Source organism: Penaeus chinensis, chromosome 21 (assembly GCF_019202785.1).
Source record: "Penaeus chinensis breed Huanghai No. 1 chromosome 21, ASM1920278v2, whole genome shotgun sequence".
NCBI classification, from domain to species: domain Eukaryota; kingdom Metazoa; phylum Arthropoda; class Malacostraca; order Decapoda; family Penaeidae; genus Penaeus; species Penaeus chinensis.
This window is the reverse complement of record NC_061839.1, coordinates 8132795-8152794: the sequence shown is the minus strand read 5'-3', so window position 1 is coordinate 8152794 and position 20000 is coordinate 8132795. Positions and strand designations below refer to the sequence as shown.

The following is a 20000-nucleotide window of genomic DNA, read 5'->3' as shown; positions in this document are numbered from 1 at the left end:
TGTCGTTCCTCTGATAAACAAGTGTGGAATGTGGTGTCTGTGAGCCATGACTGGAAGAGCACCAGCTCTCGGGAGGACACCATTCCCATGCTCAGCATCCTGACCTGACCTGCAGTGCATTTTGAATCACAGAAAATTTAAAAAAAAAAAAAAAAAATGTTACTTAGTATTATTCTTGCACTGAGTTATGGACTACCTAGAGAGATGATATGGACTCTGTGCAAAGAAAATAGTCTTTTACCATGTGGATATACCAAATCTAATGTTAAATATGGACATTGGAAAATAGTAAAAAAGCTTAAAACGTTTATGCATAAAAAGAAAATAACATTGCAGAGGTTAGGCATAGAGTCTACAAACCATGCAAGCCTAATAGCCCATGTGATTGCTATGAAGCATCCATATCCATTGAGCTAGTAGTCTATATGACCTCACCTGATATCCCCCTTCCTTAAGTTAATCATCACATTGTTATTTGCAATACTAAAAGCATTACAAAATCAAATAAAGAATATTTCTGAAAATTAAGGAAAAGGGTAAACAGGTAGAATTAGTAATGGACTTCTTGATGACTAAGCACCACCAAGCACCTGTACAGCCATCTATGTATAAATGCAATTAATGAACTAAACTCTGTCAGCATAGCACATACATACTAGTCATCCCCTCCACCACTGGGTTAATGTTTCTAGTTATTTGAACTGAATAATTTGCTTTGTATTGTCCTTTAACAAGGATATCAAACCTATGAAGGAAAGTTGTTTTTTATTGTCATTCAGGCAGTTTATTCAGCAAACAGATCAAACTGCTTAGATTATGTATTTTTCGTCTGAGACATTGCTTGAATCTTTCCCTTATGTAATTTTAAAATATCTCCCTTCTATTGAACTATTTACACACATAAAGGTTTACTTGTATCCTTGTTTCACAGATGAGTTACGCCGCAAGGCTTGGCCTCGCCTCATGATGATTGAGCATATGGAAGTGACCCCCAAACCCACCCTGGACACGATCAAAAGCCACAAGGATTACCAGCAGGTGGTGCTGGATGTCAACCGGTCCCTCAAACGCTTCCCTCCTGGAATAGATGATGATTACAGGCTGGTTCTGATGGACCAGCTCACCACTCTCATTATTAGGATTCTCATGAAGCATCCTGAACTGAATTATTACCAGGTAAGGATGGTTTGGAGCAGTTTTATACCTTCACTGGGATCGTTTAGCCTGTTTATGCAAGGAAAGTAGACACTTCAATGGTTTTGCTTTATTTATTTATTAATTTATATTTTATTTTTATCCTTATTTATATTCTTTGAAATACATATAGGCACCAATAAGTCAATTACTAGGCTTACCGACCCTCACTCGTTTACTCCATTCATTGAATTTTCAAATGTTAAGATTATTGTTGGTTTGATATTATTGTCCTTAGTGTTAATATTATTATTGCTGTTTTTTTGTTGTTGTTGCTGTTATAATATTGATAACACAAACATTGGCAATATAGATTAAATGGTCTCCTCCGAAATTTCAAGAAATCAGATTAATAGTTGAGGTCGGGTAGGCCTAGTAGTTGTCTGTGCTGTTGGTGCACAAAGCCCTTGTGGAGTCATCTATATGTGAAAAGAGAAATAAATAAAACCATAATGGACACTACATTTATACATGCAGTCCATTCCCATTTTTTTTTTTTCTCTCTCTTTTTTGTCTAATGGACATCAAATTGTTTGTAATTCTTGCATAATATTGTGTTTAATTGTTTAATTACAAATTTTGTTCTTTTTCTTCTCCTGTCTTGTGGTAGGCAATCAGAGTTTCTTCTGTCTTATTCCATTCATAAAGAAAATAGTCATGACCTGAGCACAGGCAAGTGCCTTGCTGTCTGCAAGTGGCCCCCCAAAAATATTAAAAATTCATAACTTTAGTATAGATCTATGTTAAGATTTGTAAACTAATTATGTATATTCAAAAAGTTTTCAAAATGCTATGGTTACATTTTTGATAACACAGAAAAATATTTTAAGGGTAACTTATATGGGGCAAGCCATTAGGAGACTTTTAAAGACCGTGACCTAGATATTGATTCCTTTCCTTTCCTTTTTTTGTTGTTGTAACTGCTGTTGTTGTTGTTGTTGTTGGTAGATGGTCCCCTTAAATCATTAGTAACCAGACTACATGCTGGATTGTGCAAGCAGTCAGTCTTTTGAGGGAAAAATTATATATATGCAAAACATAATTTCACCAATCACTGTCATTTTGGCTGCAGCAGAACATAACATTAGGACTATTTTTGAGGGGTTGTAACTCCACATTCACTGCAGAGTCTAGTCATGACATAGCATGTTCCGTACATGTCATGCATTGGCAAGGGGATACTATTTAAGAAATGGAGATCTTCATCAAGTAGATACACAAAGGTGAAGAACAGATATCACTACTCCAAAAGGGGAGTTTTTGTTGTTGCTGTTGTTAAAAATTTGGAAAAAGAGAGTGGTTGACTTCACTAATACATCATTCAATAAAAACTGTGATATTAGTATTGTAGTCTGCTGCACCAACATGTTGAATATAGATGTGTTTTTGTTTTCTTGTATATAGAGAAAAATAATTATAGATGACAAGAGTCTTCATGTTGAACACCTGGAAAAAAATGTCTTTACTAATGTTTTATACAATAAAATTACTATATGAATATTTTAGTCTGCTGCACCAACTTAAATATGGATGTATTTTGTAGTAGAAATTCAGTATAGGTTATAATTGATGGTTAAGACATGTCTGTCAGTCCTTTTATGTCTAGAGTATAATCCCAAGACACCCCAGTTTTCATTATTATTTCTATTCATGTGAATCAGACTTTTTGTTATTCAAGTCTGAAACTGAACATACTGTGATATTGAGAGCATGCCAGTCCTGCAGTATTTTACTGACTATTTATGATTCTGTACCATCATTTTTAATTTATTTTTCTCTTCTATATCTTCTGTATTTGGATTTTTAGAATTCTTTAAATTTATGTACAAACTGGTTTCTGATTTGATTAACAGGGTTTTCATGATGTTGCTATAACATTCCTTCTGGTCATGGGCGAAGATGTTGGTTATGAGATGGTAGAGAAGCTCTCCGTCACACACCTGAGTGAGTTCATGCGGCCAACAATGGAGAAGACCACATATTACCTCACCTACATATATCCCATTCTTCGAAGGGCAGACACCAAGCTGTACCAGTTTTTGATAGAGTAAGACTTCATTTTCTTGGGGAGAATACTGATTTTTTTCTTCATGCCTTTTTTTAAGACAATAAATTTCTAGTTTGTATGTAATAAAAATGGCTTGTGGTTTTGACAATGATAAAAAAAAAAAAAAATACTTGCTTGACACTAGAGTTACCTTACTTGATTAGATGTTTATTCAAGGCAGTCAGTAAACTAGATACAAATTTTCCACACAGGCTTAAAGATGGCCATTGAAATTCATTTCTCTGAGCATAATGAGACTTGAAGTTTTATGATTTTTTTTTTTTTTTTTTCCAGTTCAGGTGTAGGAACAGTGTTTTGTTTGCCCTGGCTTATTACATGGTTCGCTCACACACTTTCCGACTACCGCAATGTGGTGAGGTTATACGACTGCTTCTTGGCTTCCCCTTATCTCATGCCGATGTACATAGCTGCTGCAATTGTTTTACACAAGAAAGAAGATGTTTTAGCTGGAGAATGCGATATGGCAATGCAACATTACATTCTTTCACAGGTAAGTAGTTGCATGGCATTCTTCATGGAAGAGTTTACTATCCAGTTGACACTTTTTTCCATTATCAAATCAGTTATAGGATAACTAGGTACATAAAGTTCATTAATGTATTGTCAATACATTTGTCCTCTTCCTGAATATGTGTTTGTCTTAAATTCTACTTACAGTTACGTACATACACTCACACCAACACTCTTCATCCCACATTGAATACTCTCTAAACCTCACTTTCACTATGATTATTACCAGCACCAACATTCCCACTCCCACACTCAACACACCCTTGCACTTGTACTCATAAATAATTATTTGTGTGTACTGGTACTCAGAAACTCCTACATTTTCACACCTCTTTTCCTTGCTGCATCTTTCTTTCTCCTACACTTTCCTCTCTCTTTATACAACTTTTCCACGGAAATTTACCTTTTGTTTTATACTATCTAGAATCTGAAAGAATTAGAACCACATTGTGTTGAGTTGTAAGACATAAAGGCTGGTAAAGATTTGCAGTGTCATGTACTTTTCAAATCAAATGACAGGGCTGTCAGGCAGTATCTCTCTGTGCTGTTATTGTTGTAGTTGTTGATATTTTTTTTCTTTTTCTTTTTTTCATTTATGTATATATATAAACAGGTTCCTGATACATTACCTCTGGAGCGCATCCTAGTAGATGCAGGGGAATTATATAACCTTTATCCACCTGACACTTTACAAGAGGAAGTCAATGAGTTTCTGCAGAAAAAGTGAGTAGGACTTTTATTTATTTATTTTTTTTTTATTTATTTATTTATTTATTTTTTTTTTTTTCTATTATCATTATTGTTGTTGCTGATTATCTTCCTAGGTATAATTATCATACATATTGTATGTAGAGTTCATTTGCATTAATAATATTAATGACAATTGACACTTTATAATATACATTTTGAAATTATATCTCCTTACAATAGAAAGTTTATTTTATACAATAATCTCTCCTTATTCTCCAAAGGGCTGAAGAAGAGAAGCTGGAGAAGCAGCAAGTCCTCGAGAGACGCAAGAAGTTCGAAGCAGCGCGAAGAGGTCAGAATTACCGGGGGATCCTTGCAACGGTGTTCAGATACCTTCCACTGGTGCCAGCTCAGAGGAACATGCTCGTGAAGGTGGCCGCCTTTGCAGTGACTGCATACATTGCCACTAGCCTTTATAGCTACTATTCCAATTCAGCTCTTGTGTTTCCTTTTGTAGCAAAACGATGATAATATATGAATTACAGTGCATAGCTCTTAGTTCCTAGTCAGTTTCATCACCTAGTCTTTCACTCTGCTCGATTATTTTAAAACAATTGAATGATGGGTAGTAAACTTTATCTTTTTGCTCTGTAAACTAATTAAATAATGGAATACGTATGTTAAATGTATATAACATAATTATATTGTACAGAGTTTTAGAGTTTTTTGTTTTTCTTTTTGTATTTTCAGAATATATAATATTAGCATGTCAGTTTGTTATATTCAGGGCTCATAATTTAGAGTTTTTGTAAAGTTTACTATGGAATAAAGTGGTTGTTTAATCTCCCTTTTATTTTCATCAAATAATTAACAGTTTAATAATTTAACTGTCATTATTTTCAAATTACCATAAAGAAAAATCTTGTGGACTTCAACTTGCCTATAGAAAAATATATGTTCTTCTAAATAAAGTTCTGTGCATAAAAAATGAAGAGGAAAAATTACTAATTGTGCTATATATTTTCAAAGTTTACACCAACTGACAAATTCAACATAATGTACATTCCATTGAAAATATTACAAAGTCATTTACTACCACATAACATAATTATCAAACAGCTACTTAATACATACAATTTATTCCTTTTGCAATGATAACCAATATCATTAGACTTATTCAGACAATTAAAATTAAAATGGTGTGTCAATATATTTGATTTTTGTACACTGAGATACTCATTTCTGGTGAGATATTTTGTTATATTACATATATTTTTTTCTTATATTTCGTCACATCAAGTGTATGTTGAACTCATATGCAGGGTAAAGGTACCTCCCAAAAGACCAAATATCACTTGTTTGGTACCAATATTTGAATATCTGTATTTCCCATTTTGCCTGTGAACACTGCATCATCCTCTGAATCAGGAGGCAACAGCATCAAGCATGAACTGTGGTACTACATAATCAAATAAAATGAAGTCATACTTGTAAATATTGTAGATGTCCTTAAGCATGGCTGGAGGTAAGGATTTAAAGTAACTCTCATAGCCCTTTACTTTGGCCTTACTGTTTTTAACATTGTATTTCAGTTGGACGTTAATTTCTTTTATTCCTAGATCAGTAACAAGGTAAGCCAAGTCTTCATCAATAGTCTCAAGTTTGATAATATAGTCAAAGTTCCCTGTACAAGGCTTACAGTTCCAGGAAATTGGTCGCCAGTGATTATTTGTCATTGAAGGTCCTCTCTTCTGGAAATATAGTTAGTTATTAATTAAAAGAAAAATTGAAAATCTGTGTGCATGTCTGCCTGTGCCTGTGCATGTGTGTATGTATGTATGTATATAAGTAAGTGCTCTGTGTCAGTGTGTGTATGTCTATGTCTGTGCATATGCAATAACACAATGCTGGTATGAGAAGATAGGTCATTTCGACTGAAGTAGCATGATCTTAGTTTGTTAATTCTTTTGGAGGGTTGTGTGGTCAATTTAGTTTTGTACTACTCATTCTGGGTCATACCTATATATGAGTGTTTGTGTGTATATATATATATATCTATCTATATCTATCTATCTATCTATCTATCTATCTATCTATCTATCTATCTATCTATCTATCTATCTATCTATCTATCTATCTATCTATCTATCTATCTATCTATCTATCTACCTACCTACCTATCTACCTATCTATCTATCTATCTATCTATCTATCTATCTTTATATCTATCTATCTATCTATCTATCTATCTATCTATCTATCTATCTATCTATCTATCTATCTATCTATCTAATCTATCTATCTATCTATCTACCTATCTATCTATATATATCACAACCCTCCCTGACCAGGACTTGAACCTAGGTCACTCCAGGAAGTCCAGTACTAAACAACCATACTACATGACCCACTAAAAAGGAGTGTGCAACTAGGATTATCTATATACTCATACTAGAGTCATGATAAAGTTTTACACACTCCCTGTGGCCGCTCGATGGAAACTGATTTAGCAATTCAAATCCTAACTCAAATCCTAATTCAGATGTATTGAGCAATATTTATGAAAGATGGAATAAATGTGGCATTATTTCATCTCTCATATACATATATATATATATATATATATATATATATATATATATATATATATATACATATATATATATATATATATATATATATATATATATATAATGTATGTATGTATATATATACTATATATGTATGTATGTGTGTATATATAATATATATATATATATTATATATATATATATATATATATATATATATATGTTATATTATATATATATTATATATATTATATATATTATATATATTATATATATATATTTTTTTTCAACAGCCATACATTCCACTGCAGGACATAGGCCTCTTTCAATTCACTATTGAGAGGTTATATGGCAGTGTCACTCTTGCCTGATTGGATGCCCTTCCTAATCAACCGCGGTTCGGCGCGCTAACACATGTGCCACGGCGGTGACATTCCCCTACGACACCTGCGTGTGTGTGTCTGCATGCATGTGTGTGTGTGTGTGTGTGTGTGTGTGTGTGTGTGTGTGTGTGTGTGTGTGTGTGTGTGTGTGTGTGTGTATGTGCCTGTTTGCAGCTGTGTATACTGTTTAGGATTGACTGGAGGAACAACCATATATGTCAAGAGTTATTCAATATAAATACACATTATGCTTCAAAATATCCTATGAGTAAAGAAAAGGCACTTTACCGCTTGATAGATGACGTAAGAAAGGAATTGATAGAAAGTCACTGGTTTTCCCCAACTATTCGTGAAATATCTAACCATGCGCAAGAACCGGGGTCTGTAGAGAAATAATATATTAAACAAAATAAAAAAGTATAAATGCACATAAAGGTGAATTTCCATTAGATATTTATAAACACACACACACACACACACACATATATATGTGTGTGTGTGTGTGTGTGTGCGTGAGCGTGAGCGTGTGCGTGTGTGTGTGTGTGTGTGTGTGTGTGTGTGTGTGTGTGTGTGTGTGTGTGTGTGTGTGTGTGTGTGTGTGTGTGTGTGTGTGTGTGTGTGTGTGTGTGTGTGTGTTGTGTGTTGTGTGTGTGTGTGTGTGTGTGTGTGTGTTGTGTGTTGTGTGTTGTGTGTTGTGTGTTGTGTGTGTGTGTGTGTGTGTGTGTGTGTGTGTGTGTGTGTGTGTGTGTGTGTGTGTGTGTGTGTGTGTGCATGTGTGTGTGTGTGTGTGTATGTGCGTGTGTGTGTTTGTGTATAGTGTGTGTGTTTGTGTATAGTCTGTGTGTGTGTGTATAGTGTGTGTGCGTGTGCGTGTGCGTGCGCGTGTGTATGTATGTGTATGTGCATGTATGTATGTATGTATATTATGTATGTATGCATATGTAGGTGTGTGTTATATGCATACCTATATATATTTGATAAATATATATTAAATATATATATATATAATATATATATATATATATATATATATATATATATATATATATACTCACACACATATATTTCCACAAAAGATGTTCCACGGGGGAAACAGATTCTTATTAAAAACTGGAGGACCAGGACAGCAGTCATTCAAAAACATATAAGACTATTTCTAAATATGATGCTTTGCCCAGTACCCATAAAATACAATGTGCCTTGGGATATCCGATACCCTAACTACCATACAATGGACACACAAGCTTTGTCTTACGGAAAGAACTACAGAAACCACTTAGCTACCATTTCCCACAAATTAGTTTCAGAATGATTTTCACCAATTCAAGAACTGTTCGTTCGTTTTTTTTTTTTTTTTTTTTTTTTCCAACAAAAGATTCTGTTCCAAAACATCTATGCTGAACGTATCTACTCATACAATGTTCTAGCTGTAACGCTAGAGATATATAGGTTCAACAACAAGGGATCTAATGATGAGATATTGTGAGCATAAAGGGGTCTCTTATCTGACATTACGTCCACTATCCTCTCCAACGTGCTCATTAATTCGAGATCATTCTCTTAAAACAAGCCATGTAATAAAACTGTATGATTTCACAAAAAGGAAAAAAAGCAAAAGATGTAAATGATTTAATCCTAGGGTATTATTGGAAGACATCCCACACCTAAAGACAAAGAATCTGATCTTACCACGAGTAGAAGACACCATTCTATGAAAGTTTTCCTCTATAGCAAATTCTTCGCAAATTAAGAAAGTGTAAAATCCATGAAACTCGGCAACCTTACGCCTCAAGCTTCGTTGAAAGCGGCGGGAAAATCGGATGGATTCGTAGCGGATGACGTGAGCGACGGAAATGAAATGAGCCAGCTAGCAGTCCTGCCACAGGAACCGCCTTGAAAGGTACAGTTCCTCTCCTCCCTCACTGTGGTGAAACAGCCTTTGAGTGGCTGTTTCAGAGGGATGAAGGAACCGCCTTGAAAAGGTGCAGGAATTCTCTTCTCTCACTCAGGTGAAACAGCCTTTGAGTGGCACAGACTGAGGGGGGGAGGAGTGTGCCTGGAGGTTAACCTTGAAGCTGCACAGGAGTTCACTGGCGCATGCCCGATGGCAGGCAAGACTTTCATCTCACTGAAGACATTGGAGGCCACAGAAACGTGTTGCAAGGCTTGGTTGATTGGCAATCAGGACTTGCGCCATTCCTTGATGTGTAGGGCTCGGACACTGCTGAGAAGGGACAAAGAACAATTCATCAGGAACCTTGCTAAGGAGGTTGAAGTCCATTCCTTGGTAAATGACTTGCCTAGCAAGCCCTGAGAAAACTGAACTCTAAGCTCTCCTTGTTGATGACTGCAGTCCACTCAGTGGATCGACAGGTCATCTCAGATCATGTTAGGGTTCGTGAACGTTGGGCTAGGTATTTTGAGCAGCTGAACCAGGTAGACCCTCCAGCAGTTAGCTTGGATGCAAGTGGTATCACAATAAATGTGCCGGACCCACCCATCAGCGAGGAATCTCCAAAGGTAAGGATGGTGATCTCTAAGCTGAAGGGTGGGATAAGCTGCAGGCGTATGTGATATCCTTACTGAACTGCTAAAGGCTGAGGGTGAATCTATGGCACGGGGCTTGCATACAGTAATGACTATCTGGCAGTCTGGTTCCATTCCCCCTGACCTATTGAGGGGTGTGATCATCCCTCTCTGGAAGGGGAAAGGGAATCAATGGGTCTACCGTGGCATCACACTGCTCGGTATACCAGGCAAGATTTTCGCCCACGTTCTTCTGAAACGGATCCGCGACCACCTACCAAGGCACCTGAGACTTTAGCAGGCTGGATTCACTCCTGGCAAGTCCACAACAGACCCTACCCTAGTGCTTCGAGTCATTGTGGAATGCTGTCGTGAGTTCGGTCGTGGGCTGCTCGCGGCCTATATCAACTTCAAGAAGGCGTATAAGTCGATGCATCGAGAATCGCTAAGGGAGGTCCTGAGACTTCGGGGAATTCCAATTATTGGATTAATATCAAGCCTATATACTGGTACTGAAATTGTGTTGGGGGCCTGTCGAACTTCCCTGTTAATTCAGGGGTGAGGCAAGGCTGTCTTTGCACCAACACTTTCAACACCTGCATCCAGTCACACACCCATATTCATATATATATATATATATATATATATATATATATATATATATAGAGAGAGAGAGAGAGAGAGAGAGAGAGAGAGAGAGAGAGAGAGAGAGAGAGAGAGAGAGAGAGAGAGAGATAAACCTTTATATGTAGATATATTTAATAGATCACAGACTGACAGAATGAAAAGCGGCGCTGGAAAGCATATGAATGAAAATAAGTACATCAAAGACCGAATATATGATATGTACAGATCAGGGTCAAGAGAAACGGGAAAGTATGAGACACGCCCGCTCGCCTACGTTTGTGTATATGATAAAAGGAATGGAAAAAATATGTGCACCGAGGTGTACCACGGCCTCAGCCCACTCACACGCCAGCAAACGCCTTTCCGTCCCCAAACTTGTCGCCGTACGCCGACACGAGGCGAGTCAGAGGGTGGCGCACCGAGATCACGCTGGTCACCTTCCCCGAAATGCGGTCGGCGAGTCTGGCCGACCTGAGCGGGGTGTAGTAAATTTGAATGAATGAACAGATATTCATAGATATGTACATGTATGTATGTATGTGTTAATATACATATATATACACACATATGTGTATATTATTATTAGCATCATTATTATTATCAGAATTATAATTATTATTATCAGAATTATCATTATCATTAACATCATTATTATAAAAATTATTATAATTATCATTATCATCATTATTCTTATTATTGTCATTATTCTCTTATTATTATTATCATTATTATCATAACTACTACTATTATTATCATTATTATTATAACTACTACTATTATTATCATTATTATTACCACTTTGTTTATTGCATTGATATATACACATCGAGTACGTTAATGTAATGCCTGCATATTGCGTACACCACAGCAATAGACCCTGCATGTATATCGATACACGCTACGTATATCTTAACCATAAATCCTGAGTGTATATTAAAAGGCTACAGACGCGCCGCATATACATATATACACCTCAAAACACACAACGTTTACACTGACTTTATACACCTGAATGGATACGAGGTGGATACAGAGATGCCTTACCCCGCTCTGATACGTTTTTCATTGTAACCCTTATGTACGTTCTGACCCGGTAAGCCTTTCATCTGTAGCATGTGTGTTTTCCATGTCGTTGCGCCACCCTGTAGGGAAAGGAAGAATCATTAGGCATTAGGATGTGTAAAAAATCTAAATAGGTACAGGTACTTTGTTACTAATTGATAAAGGATAATGTTTGATTACGTTTTTTTTTTTTTTTTTTAACTAGTTATTTACAAAAAAATATGGAGTTGATAATAATGATAATAACAATAATGATGATAATAACAATAATGATGATAATAACAATATTAACAATGATGATGATAATATTAACAATAATGATGATAATAACAATAATGATGATAATAACAATATTAACAATAATGATGATAATATTAACAATAATGATGATAATATTAACAATAATGATGATAATAATATTAACAAAAATGATGATAATATTAACAATAATGATGATAATAATATTAACAAAAATGATGGTAATATTAACAATAATGATGATAATAATATTAGCAATAATGATGATAGTACTATTAACAATAATGATGATAATAATATTAACAATAATGATGATAAAACACTGACTATGATGATGATGATCATAAACATAGTGCTACTAATATTACTACTACTGATAATAACAATAATAATGATAATAATATAGAATAATATATTAATATTAACAGTAATAATGATAATGGTAATGATAATAATGATGATAATAACAATAATAATAATAGTAATAATGATAGTAATAACAGTAATAATAATAATGATAATAATAATAATAATTAATAATAATAGTAAAAATAAAAAGAACAGTAATGATAATAATAATAATAACAATAACGATAATATTAATAATGACAATAATAGTAATAAATTATAATATTTGTTTTATTAATAATAATAATAATCATCATAATAATGATCATGATAATAATATTGTTGATGATAATGACGGTAATTATAAAGACAGAAGTAGCAGTTGTAATAAAAAAAATATTTTGACAGTAATAACAGTGATATTATTAGTAATGATAATAATAATAATAGTAATGATAATAATAGTAATAATAATAATGATAATGATAATAATAATAATAATATAATGATTATAATAATAACAATAATAATGATAATAGTAATAATAATAATAACAATAACAACAACAAGAACAATGAAAATAATAACAATGATGTACGTAATAAATAATAATAATAATAATTATTAATGATAATGATAAGGATAACTGTAATTAGTATTAGCAGTAAAAATTATCACAATAATTATAATGATAATATTAATAATAAAAATAATAGTAATGATAAATAATAATAATAATAATAATAACAATAATAATAATAATAATGATAATAATATAGGTATAATATAACGATCATACTACTACTACTAATGACAATAACAATGATAATGATAATAATAATAATCATCATCATCATAATGATAATGATAACGGAAAAAAAATAACAATAATAATAGTAAAAAGGATAATGATAAAGATAATTATAATAACAATAATAATGATAATGATAATAAAAACAATAATGGTAATGATAATAATGATAATGATTTTAATAAAAATAATGATGATGATTTTGATAATAATATTAATAACAATAATAATAGTAATAATAATGATGATGATAATGATAATAATAATAACAGTATTGATAAAGATGATGATAATAATAATAATAATGATAATAAGAATAAGAATAATAAGAATAAGCATAATATCAATATTACTAATAATAATAATGAAAAATAATAATGAAAATGATAATAATAATGATGATGATAATAATAATAATAATAATAGTAATAATAATAATAATAAAAATAATGATTATGATAATGATAATAATAATAACAATTATAGTTATGATAATGATAACAATAATAACAACAATAACGATGATAATGATAAAAATAGTAATAATGATAATAATATAATTAATATTATTAAAACTATAATGATCATAATAATAATAACAACAGCATTGGTAATGATGATGATGATGATAATAATAATTAAAGCAATAATGGCAATGATAATGAAGGTAATAATAATAACAATAATAATGATAATAATGATAATAAGGATAATAATAAAAATAATAATAATAATGATGATGATAATTATGATAATGATAATGATAATAATAATAACATTATAACAATGATAATAGTAATAAAATCATCATCATCATAATAATAATGGTAATAATACTAATAACAACAGCAATGATGATTACAATAATGACAGTTATTTCAAGGACAATAATTAAAGTAATTCAAAGGAAAAAAAAATAGGCATGATTGCTCTGGGAGATAAGTTACGTCAAACATACTAATTTCTGTTTAGTGGGCAAATGAAGGCTGTGGTTAACGACAGAAAACATTAATCTTAAATATTCGGTGAACGTTCCTTCCGCACAAGTGATTTTCTTCCTTCGTAATGATTATGGTCTGTCGTTAACAGAAAAGTAAAGGAATAGGTAAAATAAATATGAGTGAATAAGTAATAAGGATAATGTGAATAATAACAACAATGGAAATGATAATCGTTTCACCACTATAAAAACAACGATACTTAATGTCCATCAAAATTGAAGTAATGATCAAAGCAAGTCTTCCCAATTCATAACGGATCGGCGGTCTCGGGTAGTCATTTCTTTTCTGTTATTTTCTCTAAAGCAACACTTGTCTACAGAAAACTCTCATCGTCATTTAGTCATCAACTTTCTTTCAGTAATTGATCATTGGTTTCATTGGTCATTCAGCAAAGATAAAGAGCCCCCCTCACCCTCACACACACACACACACGCACACACGAATATTAAATATATATTTATATATGTACATATGTATATACATATATATATAGTATATATACATACATCGTACATACATACGTGTATATGTATAATGTATATACATACTTATGATGGTTTAGAGATGAGTCTGAATTCTTATTGGGAAGAAGAAAACCAACGTGGCCTAGAACTCCATTATTGCAATTGCAAACGTTTCGGAGATGCAATCTCCATCATCAGTGTCATAACAAAAAACAAAAACAGAGAAATTAATTCTAGTACAGTAAAACCACTACATAAAAATAATGCAAAATCATAGAAAAAAAACAGTGTAGCAGGTCACAAGCACTAACCAAATAATGGTTGGCTGGTAATTTACATTGAAAACAGGGTGCTTGCATTGGAAGAATTGTTCAGTTATGGTTTCATATTTAGAATGTGGAGTGATTCTGGTGTGATAAGGTCAACTCTGTTACGGTGGGAGGTCAAGATTTTGAAAGCAGAATTGTCAAAAGGGTGATTGTGAGTGTTCTCTAATAGCCGCCGAGAAGGGTGGTTTGCTCAGCTGTAGGCCTGTCCTGATTTGACTTGCCTTTCTGCTCGAGAATGCGGCGACGGAGCCATTGTGAAGTTGATCCCACCTAGCCTGACAGTTAGAACAAGTAAATAAGTAAACCAATATTTTTACATACAGATAGACAGGTCTGTAAATTTGGATGTATACGCATCATATATATATATATATATATATATATATATATATATATGTAAACGGAACCAAATCGACGTTCCTCGGCCTGCGCCTCCTTCAGGCAGCAGGTGACACATCTTGAATATAGTGTATAATTTCCCTGAATTAATAAGGTGTTCAATATACGTCTTAGGAGGTCAGGTAATATTTCTTCTTTAGCGTTTGGTGTTCAGATGGCAACTGCGCTGTATGTATGTCTAAGGGGAAAATTGGTGACGATGGTGATACTGAGGAAGAGGAGGAGAGTGATGATAATAATGATGATAATAATCATAATGACAATAATAATCTTAACAATAATAATGATATTAGTAATAATTTTAAAAAGATAGCAACAATGATAATGGTATCAATAATGATAACAGCGATGGTGATTATAATATAGAAAAAGTTTGAATGAGAATAAATATTTTCACAAGGCAAGATATGCATTTGTCCGGTCTAATTAATCTCTTGAACTGTAAAAATATTAATTCTCATTCATTCGTTTTCTACATTAATCATTATTATTATTATTATTATTATTATTATTATTATTATTATTATTATCCTTATCATAATTTTTATTATCGTTATCGTATTTATTATCACTGTAATTATCATTATCATTACTCATTATCATTACAGTTGTTATAATTATGTCCATTGCTAGTGTTATTACTATCAATATTACTATTACTATTATTATTGTTATCATTATGATTATTATGATACTATTATAATTATCGTCATCACTACCATTGTTTTCATTAACATTTTCATATCTTTATTATTGTTATCATTAGTGCCATAAACATTTTAATCTTTATATTCACATTATTTGTATAATTTTACCGTGTAATTGGAACTTTTATTTATTCATCTAATCATTTTACTTGTCATCACCTTCGCAGAAACACAAAGAAAGAAATCATATTCTTCGATGAAGTAATTCCTCCGCATGTCAATGGCCGTCACAACTGGAGACTTCAGATTTCGGATCAGAGAACAGTTTCCTCGCAGCATCTGATTCCTCTGATCCAGCTTTCTTTTTGTCTCTTCGAACGAGGTTTTCACACTTATATTTTTGCCGGTAATTGGTATTGTTGGAATGTCACGTCCGCGTGTGTTTAGGGTTAGATGTGAGGTTGCGTTGAGAAATTTATTGTCCCACGCCTCTGAATTCAAGTTGTTTTGACTCTGCTGTTCTTGACGAGCGAAATTAATGGTTTCGAATGTTCCGTTGGTCACAAATGTGCGCATGCATATTTCCAAAGACACAAGCACGATTAACACAAGGAACACACGCCCATAGTTCAATGATTTTAGATTTGATAGCATAGCGGAAAAGCGTTCGTGCATTCCGCGTTTAACTCACTTACTGGTGGCGGGCACAAGTGTTAAGAACATATCATGATGGTATGTGCGTCCACCGGTTTAAGCTGACCAGCTGTCCGAAAATGCGTTCATTATTAATATATTTAAATTTAAACTTTCACCTACAGCACAAACATCGATTTGGTCACGTCAGTGAAACAGACTTCATTAAAACAAATATATTCATGCTTATGTTATAAATGGAAGTTCAAATCTGTAGCGAGTGAAATGCTGGAGTTTCGCACAAAAAGGTTGGAATTAACTCCGTCAAATATCAGGAAATAGAGAACCGGCAACTCGACCCGGGCTCTGAAGCACTCCGGTTCGCCGAGGCTTTAACACTTCTCACCATTATTTTACACATTTTGCGTTTCTAAAGACCATAATCAGTTTTTCTTATTGATATTTGCTGCCTTCAACACCAACAATACTAGCAGAATTAACAACAATAATACAAGGAAGGCAAAACCAACCATTATTATTACTAATCAATTTTATTTCTTATTGTTACATTGATTGTTTATCCCTGTGCTCCCTCGTAATTGTAAAGCGTCCAGTCTGCCTCGAAGCATTTGGTCTCTCACTTTTCCTCTGACCTTGCATGGATAAGCACTACTTCTCACCTGTTCGTGTATTTGTAATTCTAAATTTAAAAATTACAAGGTCAGTTAAAAGTAATATCCTTACAGCGACCACCAACAACGAAAATATCAGTAACGCAATGCCACCCTTAGCAACACTATCAACACCTCCAGTAACACTGCCATCGATAATACCAGTGCCATTTCCAACAGCACCAGAACGCCAATAACAACAATATCACATCTGGGTTTAGTAACAGTAGTGCCAGCAATAACACCGTCGCTAACAATAGCATAATCAGTTCTACCAACACATAGCGAAAACACCAATGTCACCACCTTCAGGAGACCGTCCCTGGGTTTGGCGGGTAGGTTGGGTTGGGGGGGGGGGGGGTCGAAAATGAGTTATGCCCTGTTTCAGATTCGTATACTACTGTATAATTACCCACGTGAACATGAACTCCTGCGAAGAAAAATTAGGTGGTCAAACGAGGGCCTAACCCCGGACAACTATTTCGCTGATCAGCGAATTTCACAGTGGGTTGGTAGCCCATGATACTCTCCGATGGGATATTTCAACTCAGTTGAGATTTTTCCTCATCTCAGTTGAAAGGTGACCAGGAACCATGAGTAATAAGTATTAGCTTTCTTCTGACTCTCCCTTCCTCCCGTTGTACACCCTGTTTGCTTATGGGTGATTACGTAAGAGCATGTTTATATTTAACCCACACCCCCTTATCTTCCATACCTCCCATTTTCGGTCGGGGAGGGGGGGGGTAAAAAAGAAAATGGGACAATCGAGGTGGAAGGTAATATGAGGAATAGAGGACTCCTGACGGCAGAATAACGCGTTTAGAAGTGCGTGAACGTGATATTACAACGTTATTTTATGGTCACGTGAACCGCATAGTTACGGCGCAGGATGATTTCAGTGCTATATTATATTGTATTTTGTGATGCTGTGCAATAACTATTGATCCGATCTGAATGAAATAAAGAACAAGAGATAGAGCAATGGTTGGGCTTTCTCTTATGTAAAAAGTAGCCAGTAAGCAAGTTAAAAAATTTGGAAAATTAAAAGAAATTATCTAAAAGGTTTGAAGGTCAATTACTCGTAAAGTTTTTTTCTTCATATTTCAGACTTCTCACGGCTTACAGTTTTTATCCGATCTCAAAATGCTTTTCCCCTATACAGAACGTCAGTATGCGCATAGAACTACGTAACGTTTTTTTAAAATTCTAAATATTTTTTTTTAAAGAATTTTTTATCATTTTTTTCTCTCTTTTTTTCAGTTATGTAACATGCGCTAATTTTTAAACGAATTAATGAATTTCCAAATTGGAAGACGTTTTGTTTATATGACCTTGAGGTTTTCTCAGGAAAAGTGATATAGAAAATTAAGTTATAACTCTGGGACGTGAGAAGGCTAGAGTTAACCTAACCAATTTTTTATTGCGCCTATGATTCCCTTCAGTCAAATTAAACAAAATTCAGTATAAAGATGCGTAATAAAGTATTCTTTCATCCTACCAAATTTCATTAAAATCTGTAAGACCATTTTCTATTTTTCAACAAAAGAGTGAAAATCAGCATTTTCTCAGGGACGGTCCCCTCCAAGACCAACAACGCCATCAACATCAGAAGCTCGTTTATCATCATCCTCATTATTGTTGTTGTCATTTTTATTTTTTATTAGTAGTAGCAGCATTTCTTACTTTTAAAATCAGTGCTTGGAACAGACTTACGAATAATATATATTAAACTTGACTTCTGAAAAGGGCCAGATGAGAGGGCATCCTTCTCCTCCCCTGTTCCTTTGCAGTGCCACAAATGCATTCTTTATCTTTCTTTATTACCGAAGAGGAGGTGAAATCTAGCTCCATCATTTGTGGTCACATAATGCCCAGCTTAGGATATACTAATAACAGAGCAGTGACAAACAATGACCGTTCAGTTTTTCAAAGACACGTGGACCATTTTGCTAAGCAGCAGTAAAAGCGAAACTCTGTATCAACTCTGTAAAGATTAAAAGTATGTCGACAGATAAAACAGCAATCCACATGCATGCATAACCTTATGGGCCCGTGGACAGAATACCAAGCAAAATATTGGAATGGTGACGTTTCAAAATATCAGCCAGTGCGGTGGTTCGAGTTCATTACTAAAGATTGTAGGAACAGGGATATTTATATATGCCACTTGTAAGAAGTCCTAGGGTTGGTCGTAACTGTCAAAAGGAACTTCTAGTAAAGAATGCCTTTAAGTAAATTTAAGCAAATATTGGGCAATATTTCAGACTTCCAGTTTAAATACAATTTATCTTGTAATCTTAAATATATCACACAGTGACCATTGATGATCAAGAAGTATCAGCCATTAAAATTTTGCCTATTTCAGGATTTTAAGCTTACAGCATCTAATAAGGCACTTCAGCATTGTACGCAAACTTATGGAGACATAGTTCCAGTCACAGTCACAAACTATATAAGTAGGCTTAACACTCTTGAACTTTTGGCATATCCTAGTAAAATGCCCTTTAGCATTACAGGTCTTACACTCGCCCTCTTTAGCAGGACGCTGCCTCGAAGGGCAACGGCTGTTTCCACAAAAAAAGACATTTATAATGTTGGTGAAATTAACATTGAAACTCTCAAGAGTAATGCTTTTATGATGTACACATATTTCTGTAGCTTTCATATTTTCATCTATTATAGCTCCAATATTTCCAGGCTGTGAATAAAGAGTTTTGTGTGGCATTTCTAAGCTTGTTCAGATGTAGTCTCCAAGTTTAAGGTTTTGTTTTCTTGTAACATTTGCCCGATTTTACGATCCGGGACATTG

At 33.8% G+C, this 20000-nt stretch overlaps 2 protein-coding genes across 3 annotated transcripts in view; one reads left to right on the top strand and one right to left on the bottom strand.

Annotated features, from left to right (window-relative positions):
• The window catches only part of LOC125036670 (TBC1 domain family member 20-like), a 10974-nt gene extending 5670 nt beyond the window's left edge, over nucleotides 1–5304 (top strand). The window contains exons 4-8 of the mRNA XM_047629473.1: nucleotides 932–1176; nucleotides 3048–3241; nucleotides 3536–3752; nucleotides 4386–4495; nucleotides 4744–5304. Coding sequence (XP_047485429.1) covers nucleotides 932–1176; nucleotides 3048–3241; nucleotides 3536–3752; nucleotides 4386–4495; nucleotides 4744–4990 — 1013 coding nt within the window. The 3' untranslated portion in view covers nucleotides 4991–5304. The remainder of the gene's footprint in view (nucleotides 1–931; nucleotides 1177–3047; nucleotides 3242–3535; nucleotides 3753–4385; nucleotides 4496–4743) is intronic.
• Nucleotides 5305–5448: 144 nt separating this feature from the next.
• LOC125036671 (carbohydrate sulfotransferase 11-like) lies at nucleotides 5449–16799 on the bottom strand. Of its 2 annotated transcripts, none has more exons than XM_047629475.1 (5): nucleotides 16107–16799; nucleotides 11613–11710; nucleotides 10914–11039; nucleotides 7704–7797; nucleotides 5449–6210 (listed from the first exon to the last, which is right to left on the bottom strand). In XM_047629475.1, the coding sequence occupies exons 1-5, from the start codon at nucleotides 16560–16562 to the stop codon at nucleotides 5887–5889; spliced, it is 1098 nt and encodes a 365-aa protein (XP_047485431.1). In that variant the 5' UTR covers nucleotides 16563–16799; the 3' UTR covers nucleotides 5449–5886. The 2 variants fall into 2 exon arrangements, with proteins under 2 accessions (XP_047485431.1, XP_047485430.1); XM_047629474.1 differs by having other exon boundaries at nucleotides 5449–6213; nucleotides 16107–16795.
• Between the last annotated feature and the right edge of the window lie 3201 nt (nucleotides 16800–20000).

Excerpts from the sequence above, each read along its gene's own strand:
- LOC125036671 (XM_047629474.1), bottom strand. The coding sequence starts at position 16,562 with ATGCACGAACGCTTTTCCGCTATGCTATCAAATCTAAAATCATTGAAC. Across the intron at positions 11,040-11,612 it reads GAAAAACGTATCAGAGCGGG|GTCGGCCAGACTCGCCGACC; the intron begins GTAAGGCATCTC and ends CACCCCGCTCAG. Across the intron at positions 6,214-7,703 it reads CTTACGTCATCTATCAAGCG|AAGAGAGGACCTTCAATGAC; the intron begins GTAAAGTGCCTT and ends CTATATTTCCAG.